Source organism: Bos grunniens, chromosome 4 (assembly GCF_055505025.1).
Source record: "Bos grunniens cultivar Pamir isolate PY7600 chromosome 4, Bosgru_T2T1.0, whole genome shotgun sequence".
NCBI lineage: Eukaryota > Metazoa > Chordata > Mammalia > Artiodactyla > Bovidae > Bos > Bos grunniens.
This window is the reverse complement of record NC_141168.1, coordinates 91,549,646-91,569,776: the sequence shown is the minus strand read 5'-3', so window position 1 is coordinate 91,569,776 and position 20,131 is coordinate 91,549,646. Positions and strand designations below refer to the sequence as shown.

Below are 20,131 nucleotides of genomic sequence, written 5' to 3'. Positions count from 1 at the left end.
TTGACCTACAGATTGAATACAATCCCAATCAAAATCCCAGAAGGCATTTAAAAAATTAAGGAAGAAATTGACAAGCTGGAACTAAAATCAAAGAAAATGGAAAGGACATGAAACAGTAAAACAATTTTGTAAAAGTGAAAGTGAAAGTCACACAGTTGTGTCTGAATCTTTGTGACCCCATAAACAATACAGTCCGTGGAATTCTCCAAGCCAGAATACTGGAGTGGATAGCCTTCCCCTTCTCCAGAGGATCTTCCTAAACCAGGAATCAAACCCAGGTTTCCTGCATTGCAGGTGGATTCTTTACCACCTGAGCCACAAGAAAAGTAATTTTTTTTTAAAGCATACAGTTAAAATGTATGCTGAAAAATGATACCATCTGGGTTTTAATCCTGCGTCTCCTCGTTTTCCTGTGTGACCTTGAATGTTGAACTTTACTCTCAAGGAAGTATAACTCCTGATTTCAAAAATTATTGGAAAGGAAAATAAGATAATGTTGTTTTAGTATAAACACAGACAAATAGATAATGAAACAGAATAGAAAGTCCAGAAATAAATCAACACCATATACTGTCATTCAGTTCAGTTGCTCAGTCATGTCTGACTCTTTGTGACCCCATGAATCGCAGCACATCAGGCCTCCCTGTCCATCACCAACTCCCGGAGTTCACCCAAACTCATGTCCATCGAGTCGGTGATGCCATCCAGCCATCTCATCCTCTGTCATCCCCTTCTCCTCCTGCCCCAAATCCCTCCCAGCATCAGAGTCTTTTCCAATGAGTCAACTCTTCACATGAGGTGGCCAAAGTATTAGTTTCAGCTTTAGCATCATTCCTTCCAAATAACACCCAGGACTGATCTCCTTTAGAATGGACTGGTTGGATCTCCTTGCAGTCCAAGGGACTCTCAAGAGTCTTCTCCAACACCACAGTTCAAAAGCATCAATTCTTCAGTGCTCAGCCTTCTTCACAGTCTAACTCTCACATTTATACATGACCACTGGAAAAACCATAGCCTTGATTAGATGGACCTTTGTTGGCAAAGTAATGTCTCTGCTTTTGAATATGCTATCTAGGTTGGTCATAACTTTCCTTCCAAGGAGTAAGCGTCTTTTAATTTCATGGCTGCAATCACCATCTGTAGTGATTTTGGAGCCCCCAAAAATAAAGTCTGACACTGTTTCCACTGTTTCCATCATTAGGCTTTGACAAAGAAACTAAGGCAATTTAATGGGGGCAAAGTCTTTTCAACAAATGATGGTGGTGTAATTGGATAGCTTCATACCAAAAAACAAAAAAACAGAAAAACCTGACCCTGACTTACAATAAACAAAGAATTATCAATTTTATCATAGACCCTAACAGTAACTAATAGAAAGTAAAAGCATTTGCTCTTCAAAAGATATTGTTACAGGAACGAAAGGGCAAGTCACACATTGGAAGAAAACATTACCAAAGCTGATCTGCAACTAAGAGCTTGTATGCAAAATTGAGAATTTTCCAGTATCAACAATAAGACTATGAACAACCCCATTAAAAAAAGGAAAGAACATTGGAATGAACATTTCACTAAAGAAGATGTACAGATGGCATACATGAAAGGAGGCTGTTAAGAAAACGCAAATTGAAACCTCAATGCACTATCACTACACACTCACTAGAATGGCTGAAACTACAAATTATCTATATCAAGTGTTAGTTAGGATATGGAACACTGGAACTCTATATACTACTGGTGGGAATACATACTAGTATGTTCACTTTTGAAAACAGTTTGGCAGTTTCTGAAAATGTAAACATATGCTCACCATTTGACCCGGCCATATCCCTCTTAGGTATTCATGAGAGGATATGAAAACCTAAGCATAAAGACTTGTACACAAACATACAAAGAAAGCTTATTTGTAATGCCCCAGAATAATCTAAATGGCCACCAACAGGTGACTAGATCAGCAAATTGCCATATATCCTCTCAACAAAATACTGGACAATAAAAAGGAACTACTAATGCACAAAATGAGAGAATCTCAAAATAGTTATGCTGAGTGAAATAAACAAGATCCCCTTTGTCTTGGGATAAATAGGATACATATGCATTATTCCATTTATATAAAATTCTAGAAGACACAAACTCATCCAAAGTGACAAAAAGCAGACCAGTGGTTGCTTGAGGATGGGGAATTACAAAGGTCAGAAGGAAAACTAGGAGGATGGTGGATATATTCACTATCTTGTGTGTGATACATATGCTAGCATTCATAAAAATCATTTAAATATGTACAGTTTCATAATGTCAATTTTACCTTAATAAAGCTGTAACCTTTAACCCAACTGGTGTAGAGAGAAGACGGGGTAGCAGCTACCCTTTGTGAGAGTGGACAGTCACCGGGAGTCGGAGAGGCTTCTGGGCTCCCAGTGATGCTCTTGTGTTTTGATCTGGATGCTGATGACACACACGTGTTCACTTTCTGAAATTCATTTAGCTGACACACATGATATGTATACTTTCCTAAATGTATGTTTTTCTTCCTTAAGCATTTTACATTAAAGTAAATATATAAAGTTCTGCCAGAATTCTCCATGTAGACAGGATAAACCTGAAACAAACCAAGCAAACTCACAAAAATGCAAGATGAATTACAGATGGGAACAGAAGGAGAACTAAAAAGCCCAGTCAGCTAATATTTAAATCATGCTTTACTGAAACGTAACACAGAAACTTCTCTCAAGTTCAGTTCAGTTCAATTGCTCAGTCATGTTTAACTCTTTGCAACCCCATGGACTGCAGCATACCAGGCTTCCCTGTCCATCACCAACTTCCGGAGTTCACCCAAACTCATGTCCATTGAGTCGGTGACCATTCAACTATCTCATCCTCTGTTGTCCCCTTCTTCTCTCGCCTTCTATCTTTCCCAGCATTGGGGTCTTTTCCAATGAGTCAGCTCTTCACATCAGGTGGTCAAAGTATTGGAGTTTCAGCCTCAGCATCAGTCTTTCCAACGAACCATCTCTCAAATTCGTGAAGTATAAAAATCTTTCTCATTTTATCACTGAGTCTTTTTCAGAGACATCATATTTTTAATTCCTATCTCAAGATATTAATTCTCAAAGTGAATTTTTCAAGTCTTTTTCAGCAGTATATTAAAGCACTATGTGTACAGATGTATGGCAAAACCAATAGAATATTGTAAAGTAATTAGCCTTCAATTAAAATAAATACATTTATATTAAAAAACAAACAAAGCACTATGTGATGAAAGGTGTTTCATAGGCAAAAATGATTAGGAAAGTTGTGCTATACAAAGTTAAGCTTTTCTTCCATGCAATATTTATATATGAACTTTTACCATGTTAAAATGTGCCATGAATTCCATACAGGAATATGCAGTATTTCTCAAACTTAGATATTCACAGAGCTTCCTTTTTCAGACAGTATTCCAAAACACTAGTATTTCAATGAATATACTGCAGTTCTAGAAATGAAAAACCAACTGTGGTTGTTTACTACTATAGCTAAAATGTGTGTTGTCAAATTAGAACATCTGGGTTTGAATTCTGCCTCTGCTTTTTCTGTGTGAACCTGAATGCTGAAAAGTATACACATCATTTCGGTCAGCTAAACTAATTTAAGAAAGTGAACACATGTGTGCCACTAACATCCATTTCAAAACACAGCATTACTGGAAATTGAGAAGCTTCTCCTGATTTCAGGGACTACCCATGCTCACCAAGGGTGTCTTTCAAAAGGAGATGATAAAAATATGGTTGTTGTGGGTTTAAAAAATGACTAAACATATGTAAAACAGTGCCTGCTATATAGTAAATGTTCAAGAGTGTTAACGATTAATCTTAAGAAAAGTGGCCTAAGCAAGGACCAGAGGTACAGATCATGTTCCATTATAAGTCTTGACTGGAACTTAGGGTCCATTTTATTTTTCATCAATCCACCAAAAATTTGGCAATAGAATTATATGAGATGTAAATGTTCTTGCCATAAAAATAAAAACAATTAAATGAATAATATGTGAAGACTGTCTTAATAATCTTACTGTGGCAATCATTTCTCAATATATGTATCAAATTACATTGTACGCGTTAAACTTGCATGATTTTACATGTCCATCCTAAAGGAAATCAGTCCTGAATATCATTGGAAGGACTGGTGTTGAAGCTGAAACTCCAATACTTTGGCCACCTGAAGCGAAGAACTGACTCATTTGAAAATATGCTGATGCTGGGAAAGATTGAAGGCGGGAGGAGAAGGAGACAACAGAGAATGAGATGGTTGGATGGCATCACCGACTCAACGGACATGAGTTTAAGTAAACTCCGGGAGTTGGTGATGGACAGGGAGGCCTGGCGTGCTGCAGTCCATGGGGTCACAAAGGATAGGACACGACTGAGCGACTGAACTGAACTGAACGTGTCAATTATATCACAATAAAGCTAGGAAAAAAAAGAACAATTACTATCACATACACTCATTAAGGAGACTGAATGACTTAAGTGTCTAGTCTTAAACCTCTAAAAATCAAAATAATTATATGAAATGCTATTATTTATAACCATATCCAATATACATGACAAGATTACGAATTCCTTGAGGTTAGAGACCACATTTGCCCATCATTCTCCTTTTTGAGGATTAGAGTTGAGCTTAATTAGTCTAAGCATCTTAGAAACCCTGCAATGCCCAGCAGTCCTTTTAGCATGAGGAAATCCAGGCATTTCAGAGGAATTGTGTGGGGGATTTTGAGTCAGTTCTCTGTATCAACAGGACAAAGATACGTCAGCAGAAGACGGTACAAGATGTTTTTAACAGGATTTCACTTGGGTGTTGATGGCATCCATAAATGAGGATTCTTTCATAGACCTTCACATTCCTTCTTGTTGGTTACTTGCCAAGTCGTACTCTTTTGCAACCCCATGTACTTTAGTCCACCAGGATCCTATATCAATGGGATTTTCCAGGCAAGAATACTGGAGTGGGTTGCCATTTCCTTCTCGAGGGGAACTTCCTGACCCAGGGGTCAAACCCGCATCTCCTACATTGGCAGGCAGATTCTCTACCATTGAGCCATAGGGAAGCCCAACTGACACATTAGAAAATAGTTAAACCAAACAGGGTGAGGAGCTCAGGAACATTAAAGGTTTTATCAGCAAATCCTTGGATGAGAATTAAATGCTTCTCTGCTTGTTACTTTAATGATTTGATTTTCCTGAAGCTGATGGGTAGGAGAATAAGGGTTGTATGCTTATCCTCCATAGTGCCTAGCATGTACTTACACATAATAGCTGTTAATGAGTATGTTTTTTGAGCATGTGGTGTGATCAGAGAGTAGAGCGACAGGTGCAGAACTGATATTCCCATTTCCCAGTTCCAACTACATCAAAAGAAGCAAACAAAAAATGGTAAATGTGTAAAACAGAGAGAAAGGATGAAGTGCCAGGCAAAGCAGAGTTTATCTGCAAAAAGAAACGTGCTTTATAACTACAAGGACTAAAGCACAAGAGGGGATAAGATAATCTTTACCTTCCAGGATTTCTTCTAGGGTTAATCCATGCAAGGAAAGTGCTCTGAATCCAAAGGCATAAGAACCATTTAAACGCAGTCTAACCATGGCTTCCTGCTGCATTGTGTAGCTATTTTTAGCCCACAGTCATGCTGCTCTGGGTCAGAACAGGGGACATCTGTGGTGAGAGGAATAAATTGCTTGCAGCAAGACAAGTTTTGATGAATAATTACTTGTGTTATAATGTGCAGCCAGGGCAGCTCCACTCCACAGACTGAAAACTAAGACTTTCAGGAAGTAATCACGGGCAGGTCCTCGGTGGCTGTCTATGGTTTCCAGTACTAATGATACTTGTCAGTGCTGCCAGGACGATCCAGGACTAATTGATTTGCTGTGAACCCTACTCGAGGTTAGCCCCAAGGCTGATGGTATGCAATGCAGTTATGTTTTCAAAGCACTTCATAATCATTAGTTTTAGTCCCGATGTTCCTGGGAAGTAAGTAAAAAATATTTTTCCATGTAATTTTAATGCCATCTCTTCAGTTTTACATTTCTAAACTCTAGATGTTCTACTAAGTGCAAAGACTTTTCACAAATTTCATTTTTCAACAGCTGGAGTAAGTAAACCTTCTGTTTTTATTTATGTACCATTGTTTGACACAGCAGGTACCAGGTTTCTTTCTTCTTCTACTTTCCTATGGCCCAGTGGTGTCAGCACCTGATCAGCCTTAACCACAAGTTACTTCACCTTTGAATCTGGATCCAGTTTTAGGGAAATCAATCACAATCGTCTAACTTTCTATCATAATTTAGAGAAAAATATAAAGTATTCAATACGTGCTGTGTTCATAAATAAATAACTTTCTCTCCAGACAGCAAAAGACTCAAAGAAATGGCCTCAGAGCAAGGAAAAAAGCAAGAGTACTGCCACTAAAACCTGGCTTCACCTAATGTGTGACTGTAAGACTCCCTGTGGAGACTTCAGGAATAACTAGGGTGCCTTATAGACCTTCTCAACGACTCAGAACAACTTCTAAAAACCTTAAGGATGCTGTCCCACGATACCTTGTTCTCACCTAAGATAGAGAGGCTTCTCCCAGAGAACAACTTTTCTTACGGATTTATCCTCAATGAGATTCATAAGAAACTCACAATGTCTACAAAAAATGACATCACTAGAAGTACTGTGGGCGCAACTAAAAGGGTCAGAGTTCAAAATTAAAACACGTCTTGGAGAACCCAATCTTGTAAAGTAAGAGTGAGCTACCCTAGTTAAGCACAAACATGTACCATTTCTTACAGAAAAGGAAGAACTCAAAGGATGCAGCCCTGAAAGCATAGCTAAGAGAGTCAAAGAATCATTACCAAGGAGGAGTACTGGGCCCTAATAAAAGGCCTGACATATGCCCACCTATAATGCAAGTAATTAGCTTAGGCAAATCAAAGTTAGAAAGTCTGAGTCAGGAAGATCCCCCTGGAGGAGGGCATGACAACCCACTCCAGTGTTCTTGCCTGGAGAACCCCATGGACAGAGGAGCCTGGCAGGCTACAGTCCATAGGGTCACAAGTAGTTGGACACAACTGAAGTGACTTACCATACATGCACACTAGCTTATGTACACAGACCATAAAGGCTCTGCTCAGTTTAACAATATGACCTAGAATCTCAGGTTGGAAGATTAGAAAGCTACGTCCATGTGGCCACTTCTCAGAAGCATGTTTAAATTAACATTTTACCGACTAAAGTACAAATTTGCACAGGCTACTCTTCTATTCAGTAAAGTAGATAATCTATCATGTAATAAAATAAACCTTTCACCATCCCTGCCTTGCTGCCATGGAACTCAAAACAATTTTAATTTGGGAAAACTTTTCAATTAGAAAAAAAAATGCTACTCAATTCACCATGATCTATACAGTTTGCAACGTTCCTTCTTTTCTACTGTAGGAACAGCAACTCGCGACACTCCGATCCTTTTTCTCTCCCCTATCTCTGGCAGATGTCACTAATTGACCATGGACTAGTTTCTATTAGTCCAGACATGGCCTCATGGTTTTTCACAACACTGAGAAAGTTTTGGCCTGCCAAGCTGAATCATCACATATTGACCTCTATCTACCATTATTTTTGTATGATATGTGTCTTGATTGACCTCTGTGATCCACATAAATTAAAATCCCAGAAAGGGCACAAACTAACTACTGAGACAGTTAAGCATAGTTTTTGAGATCTTAATCCCTGGAGCAGAAGACACTGATCTTTTAGCATAGTTCTGCCACTGAGTAGCTGTGTGGCCTTGGGCAATTACTTAGCCTCGATGTACCCCAGAGTTCTCATCTATAACATAGGAATAACATTATCTACTCCATATATTAATTATAATTATTAACTGAAAAATACATAATGAATATTCATAAAATATATCTGTGAAATACTTCAAATGACTGGTACCAAGTTGTGAACAAACGTATTATTCTAACTTCACTTTAATTATTACTCCTAGCTCCATGATTTTGGAAAATTATATAAACCTTCTCCATGTTTCTGGGTTAGAAGATATTTGTCTAATATATATGTCAACATTTATTTACTTATACACATGCAATTTAATACAACACCTGGGAGTTCTAAACTAGTTTTTATTGAAATAGAATGGAAATATCTAAAGTATGCTGCATATTTCCCTATATTGTGAACAGTATGCCAAATATTTCAAATTCTCTGTACCTGTCACAGTTAACAATCAGTACACTATAATCAAATATTTTAGGGAATATTAGCATGCCTTTTCATTAAATGACCCACAGGACATAGTGGCATTCATTTTCTCTGGGCTTTTGGTGTTGACTCAGTGCTTCTTTCAAGGGCTGGCGAGATGTATTGAACTGCTTATTCAATTCTGTAGCCCAATGCTATGTTTTTCTCATCTCCTCCTTTAACCAGATTCCTTCTTACAATCACTGGTTCTCTCACCATTTTTAACCTCCCTGATTCCAAATTTCTCTGTACTTCTCTGAACTTTTACTCCACTCTTACATGCCTTGCCACTTGTTACAATGGAACTCAGCACTGCTCCTTCCCTTCAGGTTAGGCTTGTAAATCAGACAATGGGAATTATTATGTTTTGCCAATTTTCCACATTCCTCAGAGACTGATTAATCATTTGTTGTGCACCTCTTGATTTATTCCAAATGACTGATTTTGCCAAAAATCTCATCTCCCCATAAATTTGCTGTTATTTATAATATGTAACATATGTTATAACTAAAGAACCATCTTAGGTTAAGATTTTTAAAAATATAATGCTGTTCACTACAAAAAGGAAAAAACTCATAACAGGAATTTCCCCTTGGATGCTATTCAGAAGTGTTTATTATAGAGATGCCAAAGTAAATCCCTCTTTCAATAGCATAATAAATAATCTTAAGAGAAAAACACTAAGAATATCATACTGTTTCATATAGCAACTCTTAAAGTGTGGTTCCAGGATCCTCTAGAAATGCAAATACTCAGGCCCCAACCCAACTTTCTGAAGTTCTGGAGATGAGGTCCACCAATCTGTTTGGGTAAAATTGTCAGATGTCACTGACCCACACTGAAGTTATAAATTAAGTCCTACATGCATTTTGCTATCAAGTTTAATTATTTTCTTGTCTGAACCATAACTTATTACAGATTTGAATACTTAACAATTTTAAAAACACAAGATTTGTGGATTCTTTTTTTAAACCTTAATTTCCCCTCAAGGATCTAGATTCTCCTGAAAATGTTACATAGTAGCTACTGTAATCAAGACATGGGTCTCATATTAATGATTTTTTCTAATTCTTAATAGAACTACAACAAACAGTTGAGACCTGCCAATGAAAAGAATTAAAATAGTTCTGAATAACTAATGACTGATTCTCTCCCATTTGTAATTACTTTTCCTCACATGCAGTGTGGGGAAATTATTTGGGATGATTTAATTCACTTGTTATCTGCTGTTTGCAGAGCTGGAGAGAGAAAACAGATGTCATTTGCAGCAGCAGGCTTGTCATCTCACACAGGTCATCTTCACAGGCTGTTTTCTTGATGGAATAACCAAGTTATAACTCCTGCTTTGCAGTGTAAGAAATAGGAATTTGACCATATATCTTGAGATTATCAGTTTCTTGAAGATGGACCAGCTCTAATGAAACTCTTAAGAAAACTTGTTTTAAATAGGATAGCAAATTATTGATTCTGAAGAGACTTTTAAATTCTATCACCACTGCCCCTGGCACACCACAATATTCAAATTTGCTCTACAAAGTACCATTTCTCTGGTAGCATTATCTTTTAGAAACCAAAATACTGATCAAAAATCCCCCTTGTCTTCTTCCTTAGATGGACTGATTCTTAAATGACTTCTGTTCCTTGCTAACTAATATAATCAGATAAGCACTGATTTTACAGAATGGAGTCTTCAAAAATCCTTAGACTATCTTACTTTAAAATAATAATAATGGGAAAGGATATGCCCTGCTATAAAATCTTAGACTCTTTTAGAAATGATATCATGGAATCAAAATGCCTCATTTCCTACTCTTCAAAATAAGTCTGGATCAAGAATGGTTCTGAATAATTAAAAAAAAAACAAACTTACTTTGTCAAATAAACCTGTTTTCTTAAATAAGTCTAGAAACTCATAAAATACATAACAAAAACAAACCCTAATTCCTTTGTGCTTTGGAAGCAGCATAAAAGTAAGTAAATTTGTGGGTAATAATAGAGACACATTCATGTAAACTTTTTCTCCAATGGACAGGTTAGTCAGTTACAGTATTGCTTGAATTTTAACACATCTAATTTCTTGCTGGGGAGCAAAATTCTATTGATTGCTTCCATAGCAATTTAAATCAAGACATATGGTTTTGCTTTCCTGAAAAACTAGTGAGGTTATTTCTGAGACTTTTTTAGTTACTAGGCTGAGTATTTTTTGAGTACTTACTGCCTGCAGAATAAAATATTTTTTCAATAAAATAGTTCTCAAAACTTACTGAGAGATGTATAGGCCTCGGTCACCAAGGAGAAAACATAAACACAGGAGTTCCTTGGACATGGTAGTATATTTCAACTAGCTTTGTCCAGAAAGACCAGTAGTGTTTACATATCCAAAGTTTGTGAACTATTGCCAGTAGCCAACATAGACTATCTCGCACAAACCCATGCACTTAAAATGCTAACCGATTCCAAAGATCATGTACAAAAAAAGCAGGATTAGAAAGCAGTGTCAGGTAGGGCTTAGATTATAGAGACAATTAAAGATATCACTAAAAGGAAGGAAAATAATATATTAACGGGAAAGAAAATCTCCATAGTCCTGGAGAGAAGAGAAACACATGTTTTTAAAGTTTTTAAATTTTATTGTTTTAGTGCCACAAACAAACAAAAAAATATTTTGTACTGGCTTAATTACTTATATTATTTTTAACTATAGAAAAATGGCTCTCTCTCTCTCTCTCTCTCTCCTCCTTTAAGTAAAGTAATACTTTTATTAGGTTTCAAATATGTGACTTCCATATTTAGGGGAAAAACCCCACTAAGTTCAACTTTGTCCAGATTATACCCCTGAATATATAATCTAGTAGTAGCTAATGAAAATAAATTTAAAATGTTGGTTAAAGGGTTATGGTGGCTCAGAGGTTAAAGCGTCTGCCTGCAATGCAGGAGACCTGGGTTCAATACCTGAGTCGGGAAGATCCCCTGGAGAAGGAAATGGCAACCACTCCAGTATTCTTGCCTGGAGAATCCCACGGATGGAGGAGCCTGGTGGGCTACAGTCCACAGGGTCGCAAAGAGTCGAACATGACTGAGCAACTTCACTTAAAGGGTTATAAAGAAATAAAACTATAAGGAATATTTTGGTTTCAGACATTGCAAATTAAATATACAATTAGAGAGAGATACACATAGAAATTTGTGATCCAATTATTTTGATCTAATATGACACGATGGACATGAGTTTGAGTAGGCTACTGGAGTTGCTGATGGACAGGGAGGACTGGCATGCTGAAGTTCATGGGGTTGCAAAGAGTTGGATGTGACTGACCTGAACTGAACACCTTTAAGAGGGTGAGAGGGAAAGGTACAAAACAAAATTTAAGAGCAGGGTAAGGCAGAACAGCTGAAAAAAATTTTTTTGTTTTGCCAAACTTGCTTGAATGTACAGCTTTCAGAGTCTCTGTGTATAGCTCTGAGATGCTGAATGGCAAATATTAACTCAATGAAACAATGAATTGGAAAAATGAATAAATAAATCACTGGTGTGTTGAGAGAATCTGTGTCAGTGCCTAGAAAATGCACAGTTTATGATTTTGCAAGGTAAACAGTAATTATGATATTGGAAGGTAATATTTGATTACTATTGTATCTCAGGATATTAAGTCAAATATTAAACCAATTAAAATATATATGTAGCTAAAACTGTCACCCAAGATTAGCCCTATAAAACTCTTGCTTTGAAATATGAAAAGAAGGACATGTATAAGAAAAACAGTATCTACCTGGATCTTAGGACTAGAATGCCTATAAAATATTTTATGGATTTGATACGTCTGAAGCAGTTCATAGAAATCAAAAGTATTTTCAAAAGGTACTATTTATTAGAAGTAAAAAATGAAGCATGTTTTAGTTAAGATGTTTAAATTCTATTTCTAGGTTCATCCATTTTTTTCCCCTCTAGCAATGACTTAAGAGTTTCTAGTCAGATTTTACATGTGTTTTGAATTTCTCTTGTTTTAGATACTTCATAAGGCCAAGGCATTAGTACTGCAGCTTAAGTACTAACTGTTAAATTTATAAATTGAACAATAAAGTAGTTGAAAATCAAAAAATTGATTCAAAGATCCAAGTTGTTTAAGAGCATGGAGAATAGAAAGAGAAAAAATCTATATATGCAGCAGAAATTTTAAGAAGAGAAAATAGCAAGAATAGCTGTCTTTCAAAAGAATGTTCCAGAATTGGAAAAAAATGTTTTCATAGAATAGACAGGATAATTTGAACAGGGTAAATAAAAGCTATCTATATCTATGCCCATCACTGTTAAGCTTAGTGTATCAAAGACAAATTAAAAAAAATTAAAACCAGTCATTAAAAAGAAAGATTTGACAGCAGGATTTTCATCAGCAACTGGCTCTTTCCCCAGTTTTCTCTAGCTCATTAAATAGTAGCATAATTTCCTAAGATGTTTATGCCCCAAACCCCTGAGTCATGCTTCAGTCCTCTATTTACAACATATCCATATTTCAATCATCAGAATAAGTCTGCTTATCTGTAACTTCTAAATGTCTCCTGAATCTGAACACTTCTGACCATATGCAGGGCCCTCCACCTAACCCAGGAATTCATCTAAAGGATTGAAATCACCTTCCAACTGATCTCCCAGTGCCTCACCCCTACGAATTAATAATACTGCATACCTGCTCAAACTATCTGATAGCCTTCCATCTCATTCAAAGTAAAGTTCAGATTCTTTTCCACAGCATACAAGGTGCTACATGACCTTGCACCTTTAACTCTGTCTCCTCCTCCTAATTTCCCTCTTGATTAATCACTTTAGCCATGTAGTCCAAGCTTAATCTCATCCTCAGGGCCATCACTATGGTGGTTCTATCTGCCTGGAATGATATTCACCCACATCATAGCATGGCCTGCTCTCTCATTGTATTTGGATTTATACTCAATAATCTCTTTAGAAAAGACTTAACCACTTTTCATAACACTTCTTTATAATTGCTTTTAGCATTTAACATGATGTGACATAGTATCATATGTTTATTGGTTGGTTTGCCAATCCCTAAACTAGAACAAAGTCCACGAGTGTATGACATTATACTTCCCAGTGCCCCAAACGGTGCCTGGCATATAATTCTCCAAAAAATTATTTCTTATATAAACTCTTATTTCCAACAAAGATAAATAATACACATTGTTTCAAAAACTTGTGGAACATTTACAAAAATTTGCCTGACACTGGGGCACAAAGGAAATCCAATCAATTCACAATAATATATATCATACTCATCATGAAGAAGTACGAGTCCACTTAAACCACCAAGTTACAAAAACAACAAAACGCCCCTTATAAAACAAATGTCTTCTCTCTGTCCAGACAGAATCTAGTACAAATTTAACTGGCAAAACAAAATCTCCAAGACTCAGTATGTCACTCACGTAGGAAAGAATTACTCAGTAGCTAAGTAGCTACTATTTGTTTGGAGAGAATTATTTTAAAAAAAGAATTTGCCTAAAGTGACTGAAATTGAGTAAGAAAAACTATATAAAAATATTTCACATAAAATCAAATTTAATGTTGTAAAGTTTGCAAAGCCAAAAGACCAGTTTAGCTGAAGAAATGACTTTTGATCTGGGACTTAATCAATGGATAAAATTTAACAGGTGCCTATGGTGAAGGAGAAGAAAGAAAATCCAGATGGAGAGGTTGGTAAGTATTAATCTATGAAATCAAGGAAGTGTACATTTTTTAGAGAAATACCAAGTCATTCAACTTGGTGGAAATATATGCTAAGTGGTAAAGCTATAGTGAAGGCAAATTCTGAAAGCTTTGTAAGTGAAGCCACTGAATACCAACCTTAATGAACAGGTGATAAGAAACTGCAAAAGGCTTTAAGGAGGAACACGTGTATACCTGTGGCGGATTCATGTTGATATATGGCAAAACCAATACAATATTGTAAAGTTAAAAAATAAAAAATCTAATATTTTAGCAAATTTTATTTGGCTGAAGATATTTCTCTGCTAAGAATAGGGTCCATTATCAGTTGTGGGCAAAGAAAGTGGCCACTGAAGCATTCTCTAACCTGAAAAAAAGAAAGAAAAAATAGAGAAGGAGGGAGGGAGAGACAGAGAATGAGAGAGAGAATTTGAGAGAACTGTGTCTTATACAAGTCTTTTGTCTAAAAATACATTCCTCAATTCTGATAAAGATGATCCATGTTATGCATTCCTACCTACATCTGTGGCAAAGAAAAAGAAAGTTCAGAGTCCCTTGTAACTGTACTGCTTTCTAGCCCATTAGAAGAGCTGGAGTGTGGGAACTCTTAGCTTAAGAGTAAATAGCTCCTGGCTTCCATCATCGAAAAGAAAGAAATCTCTGTTTTCACCCTTGAGTGGGAGGTCACTGAGTGAGATGAATAAAGCTCTGCAATTACTGAGCCATGCAGGATATGCTGAGTAATATATTTATGTGCAATTTGCACAACTTCTTAATTAGTTTTAAATATCAAGCTTATCCTAGCTGACATCTAAGCTTTAATATTATCCAATCCAAGCAAAGTATGTGGTTTTGGATTTGCTTTGCAAATAGTATGTTCTTCAGGATTGCTTATGCAGAAATATTCTGATCACAGTAGCTACATGATCTGTCTCAAGAGTTCTGACCAGAAAATTCTATTTAGCCACAGAGGTGGAATACACATCTCTGAACAGATCTATTGAGACAATGACTCCAGAATATTTATCTGGCTTAAAATTTCTGTTTCTCGGTTATGATGATAGATCAAATAGATACACGTAATTTATCTTCCTCCAGGAAACAACCACTCATTTAAGTTTTTGCAAAGCAAAGTGTTAAAAACAAAAATTCACAAGGATGAGGTAAGAACAGCAAATGGGCCTGTGCTGAGAATGGCCACCGTGTATGACAGAGGCTGAAATGAGGGCCAGAAAGTATTAGTTGCTCAGTCTTGTCTGACTCTTAGAAATCCTATGGACTGTAGCCTGCCAGCCTCCTCTGTCCAGAGGATTTTCCAGGCAAGACTACTGGAGTGGGTTGCCAGTCCCTTCTCCAGGGGATCTTCCTGACCCAGGGATTGAACCTGGGTCTCCTGCATTGCAAGCAGATTCTTAACCATCTGAGTCACCGAGATGAGGGCCAGTTTAGTTCAGTTGCTCAGTAATGTCCGACTCTTTGCGACCCCATGGACTGCAGCATGCCAGGCCTCCCTGTCCATCACCAATTCCTGGAGTTGACTCAAACTCATGTCCATCAAGTCAGTGATGCCATCCAACCATCTCATCCTCTGTCATCCCCTTCTCCTCCTGCCTTCAATCTTACCCAGCATCAGGGTCTTCTCAAATGAGTCAGCTCTTCATATCAGGTGGCCAAAGGATTGGAGTTTCAGCTTCAACATCAGTCCTTCCATTGAACACTAAGGACTTATCTCCTTGCAGTCCAAAGGACTCTCAAGAATCTTCTCCAACACCATAGTTCAAAAGCATCAATTCTTCAGTGCTAAGCTTTCTTTATAGTCCAACTCTCACATCCATATACGACTACCGGAAAAACCATAGCCTTGACTAGACAGAACCTTTGTTGGCAAAGTTATGTCTCTGCATTTTAATATGCTGTTTAGGTTGGTCATAGCTTTCCTTCCAAGGAGTAAGCGTCTTTTAATTTCATGGCTGCAGTCACCATCTGCACTGATTTTGGAGCCCCAAAAAATAAAGTCTGCCAATGTTTCCCCATGTATTTGCCATGAAGTGATGGGACCGGATGCCCTGATCTTCATTTTCTGAATGTCGAGCTTTAAGCCAACGTTTTCACTCTCCTCTTTAAATTTCATCAAGAGGCACTTTAGTTCTTCACTTTCTGCCATAAGCGTGGTGTCATCTGCATATCTGAGGTTATTGATATTTCTCCTGGCAATCTTGATTCCAGCTTGTACTTCATCCAGCCCAGCCTTTCTCATGATACACTCTGCATGTAAGTTAAATGGGCAGACAATATACAGCCTTGACGTACTCCTTTTTGTATTTGGAACCAGTCTGTTGTTCCATGTCCAGTTCTAACTGTTGCTTCCTAACCTGCATACAGATTTCTGAAGATATGAGGGCCAGTGGGATATAAAAACCCAGCTCTTCACTCTATGTTCACCCAGAGGACCTGTGTCCTTATGGAGGAAACACTTCCCCCTAATTTACAGGAATAACTGGCTCAGTACATCCAAGAAGGCCAAAATTCAATTTGGCAGTAGTGAAAAATGAAGAACCAACACAATTTGTATTTCAAGAAGCACAATGACAGAAGCACTAAGTGTGAAAGTGGGTAATGACTTAAGGGACTACGGTAAACACTGAGAAGTTGGATCCCTCTCTCATACCACACCTCAGGGAATTGATCACCATCTCCAGCAGAAGCCTAGAGGTTTAGTCTCTCACCCAAGGGAAAAAGAGTCTCTGTACTGGGAGGCCCAGATGGATCTTGGAGAATATATTTCCCAAACAGCAGGATTAAGTGACCAATACCATTCCAAACACTGGAGACAGACATATCCCCTGAACTATCACACTGTCCCAAGATGTTGGTCCAAGATGTTCCTCAGAAACAATCAACTCATAAACTTAGAGATTAACTCATGTAACACAGGAATTCCAATTTTTTGTCTTCTACTCTTATCTATGTTCACAACGCCAAGTCCTGACTGACCTTTAAGAGAAAAGATGTCTTTAAAGTCGAGTATGGTGATATAAACCATCAAAAATGGGACAAAAACTGGAAGAAACAGAGAATGCTGGGACAAGAAAATACTGGTATCATTCATTTATGCAGAGATATGCTAAAGCTGAAACTCCAGTACTTTGTCCACCTCAAGAGTTGACTCATTGGAAAAGACTCTGATGGCTGGGAGGGATTGGGGGCAGGAGGAGAAGGGGATGACAGAGGATGAGATGGCTGGATGGCATCACCGACTCCATAGACCTGAGTCTGAGTCAACTCTGGGAGTTGGTGATGGACAGGGAGGCCTGGCGTGCTGCGATTCATGGGGTTGCAAAGAGTCGGACACGACTGAGTGACTGAACTGAACTGATGGCAAGATAACACTTGACTCCTAGGAATTAAAAAAAAATTGTAAAAATGAGAAGTTCAGTAGAAGGTAAACAGTTGGAAGATAAAACAGGAAATCTTCCCAGAAAGTGCAGCAAAAAGACAAAGAAAAAAAAAGAAAATCAGATCAGACCAGGCAGTCTGACATCCAACAGACTATTCACATTCTCTTTCTGATATCTATACCTCTTTTACTGCTGATATGAAATGACATATTAATCTTTTGAAGACTCTTTGAGAGACATAGGCTATTTTGAATACAAAAATCAAAGTTTGGAAGACCATCAGCCTAATGAGTTATTCATTAAGCCCAATGGTAGTCTTCACCTGCACCCTAGATTATACATACACTGTATCCACTAAAGAAACAAAACCATCTATACTGCAAACCATCACCTAGACATAAATATGAACTCTCTTCCTTCGTAAGTGGATTATCTACTCCCAGAGAGCAGGGGTCATATCTGATTCCCTGTTGTGTCCCCACATACAAGCTTGTATCTACTGGCATACAATGAACACTGACTAAAATTTTATTGAATAAACATTGAATGAATTTCCATAAACTTTTATCATATAGTAAAGGGGTATATTTTTATCTTATACAGAAATTGCAGGTGACTCAACTTTAGCAGCTGCAGTTAATTAAGCAATTATGTTTTCCCTCACTTAATGTCTCTGGTGAGGTCATGGCAACGTAGTCACAAAAATAAACATGAACTAGCTTTTACGGAATAAAATTTGGCAACTGTCAAGTTCCTCTATGATGAGTGCATTCAGTGCCACACTGGTCGGTCTCTAACATGAGACCGTCCCTGGAACTGATGAGGCATGGAAGTTCCTTTGATTACTTAGTTACTGTGTATTAAAATAATAAAGGGAATCCTGAAGTCCGTGAAAAATTCTTATGTTGACACTAGGAATAAAGTATTACCAAAACATACTAGCCCCAGAAGGGGCAGCAATCTGTCCATATTGGAGCTGACACCTGTTCTTGATATAATTTTTCCTTCCTGGCTTCTAGCAGCTGTAACATCATCAATATGGGAAGCTTCCAGAATGCCTTGATTGACCAGTATGGATTCCCACATAACAAAGCCTCAAAATAAGGGGCTTATTTCATAATAAAGAAGTTGCAAAACTGGACACGTGACCAAAGATTTACCATGGTTTTACTCTGGCAATTGCTAAATTCTCAATGGAAAGCAGATATAATCTGTCAATGCAGGAGACACAGGAGACACCAGTTCCATTCCTGGGCCAGAAAGATCCCCTAGAGTAGGAAATGGCCACCTACTCCAGTATTCTTCACCTGGAAAATTCCAGGGACAGAGGAGCCTGGGGGGCTGCTGCCCATGGGGTTGCAGAGTCAGACACAACTGAGCATGCACGCATGCTCCTTGCCTATTTTCCTAGATTATCTTTAATGCTTTTCATGTTTCCTTATTCAGCCTGCATCCTGATGACCAACTAAATCAGCCAAACTTTCAACACTTTATGACCTTATACCTTCTGTACCTACCCCCATAAATCCCCCATTTTGAGGTAATCTACAATGTTTTGCTTTTCAAAATTCTTAGTCCAAAGTTATTGGATACTAATGAACAAAAGACATTAGTAAGTTGAGAACTTCTTAAGGTTCATTCTGTTCACTTTGACCTTAGTCTTCTCTCCTTTCATAATCAATTCTGTATCTCACTGTTGTTCTTTCAGATTGCCCCACTTTCTCACATCCAGAGATCGATCCACCCTTTTTTGTCTTCCTACTTAGCAGATACCTTTCTAGCTACTTGTAAGGAGAAGATAGGTAAGAGGTGATTTCCATTACTACTCTCCCAGAACTTTTAGCGGTACTGCACTGATTTCCTTTAAGGTTATTCATGTGGTTACATGTTACTTAAAGAAAAAGAAAAAATATAAAGATATCACAAAAGATAAAATCTCCCTCTGAAATATTCCCTATTCCATTTTCCTGAAATCAATATTAATATCTGTCCAACTTCTATGACTTCTTCCACATCTTCTTACCAAAACATTACTGTGTATTATACATTTGGGGATTTATTTTTCTTTTAACTAGACAGAATCACAATTAGCACTCTGAACCTAATTTTCACTTAAGACCTCTTTCTCTCAAAAATACATGAGTACTGTCGGGCTGCACCCCGCAATCCAGTAAGCCCCATACTCGCCTAGCCGCAAGACTGAAGAGAGACTGGAGTGAGGAACAGAGACATCAGTGTTATATGGATGGGGAAACTTACTTGTCTGAAGCAAGGTTCTGGAGTGACATCTGAACATGTGCAGAGGAAAGCAAGGAAAGAGCGGCAGATTTCACTCCCCAGAGGAGGGGGGAGGTTACCAGTTATAGGGGGAATTGGTATCTGGTTGGCTCCTTGGTTACCAGCGAAACTAGCGGAGGGGCCCGCCCCTCACCGCCTCTTTAATTGCTACCAGGTGGAGATGTTCTGATCTAAAGGTTAGAACAATCATTAGCTGGGGCTGAGGCAAGTATGTGGGAAACTCAGTCAGGTGATTAGAGTGTAGGTGAAGTAGGCACTGGGCCGGACAGGGAATGTACAGAGAGCAAGAGAATGGCCACCTTGGGTGACCTGATCATAAAAATGACATATACTAATACACACAAAAGTATTTTTAAAAGGCAATAATATAAGATGCTGGGAGATTTTATGAAAATATGTTATGCATTCAACATTTTCTTGAATGTCCTTCCATCTCTGACTTTGCT

At 37.7% G+C, this 20,131-nt stretch overlaps 1 protein-coding gene across 2 annotated transcripts in view; it reads right to left on the bottom strand.

Annotated features, from left to right (window-relative positions):
- Positions 1-19,808, bottom strand: part of TMEM196 (transmembrane protein 196) — a 324,954-nt gene extending 305,146 nt beyond the window's left edge. Inside the window, exons 1-2 of one of the 2 annotated variants that reach the window (XM_086397457.1) lie at positions 19,647-19,808; positions 5,533-6,001 (exon numbers count right to left, since the gene is read on the bottom strand). In XM_086397457.1, the coding sequence (XP_086253583.1) occupies positions 5,533-5,635 (103 nt within the window). In that variant the 5' untranslated portion in view covers positions 5,636-6,001; positions 19,647-19,808. The remainder of the gene's footprint in view (positions 1-5,532; positions 6,002-19,646) is intronic. The other variant, XM_086397456.1, reaches the window with a different exon arrangement.
- Between the last annotated feature and the right edge of the window lie 323 nt (positions 19,809-20,131).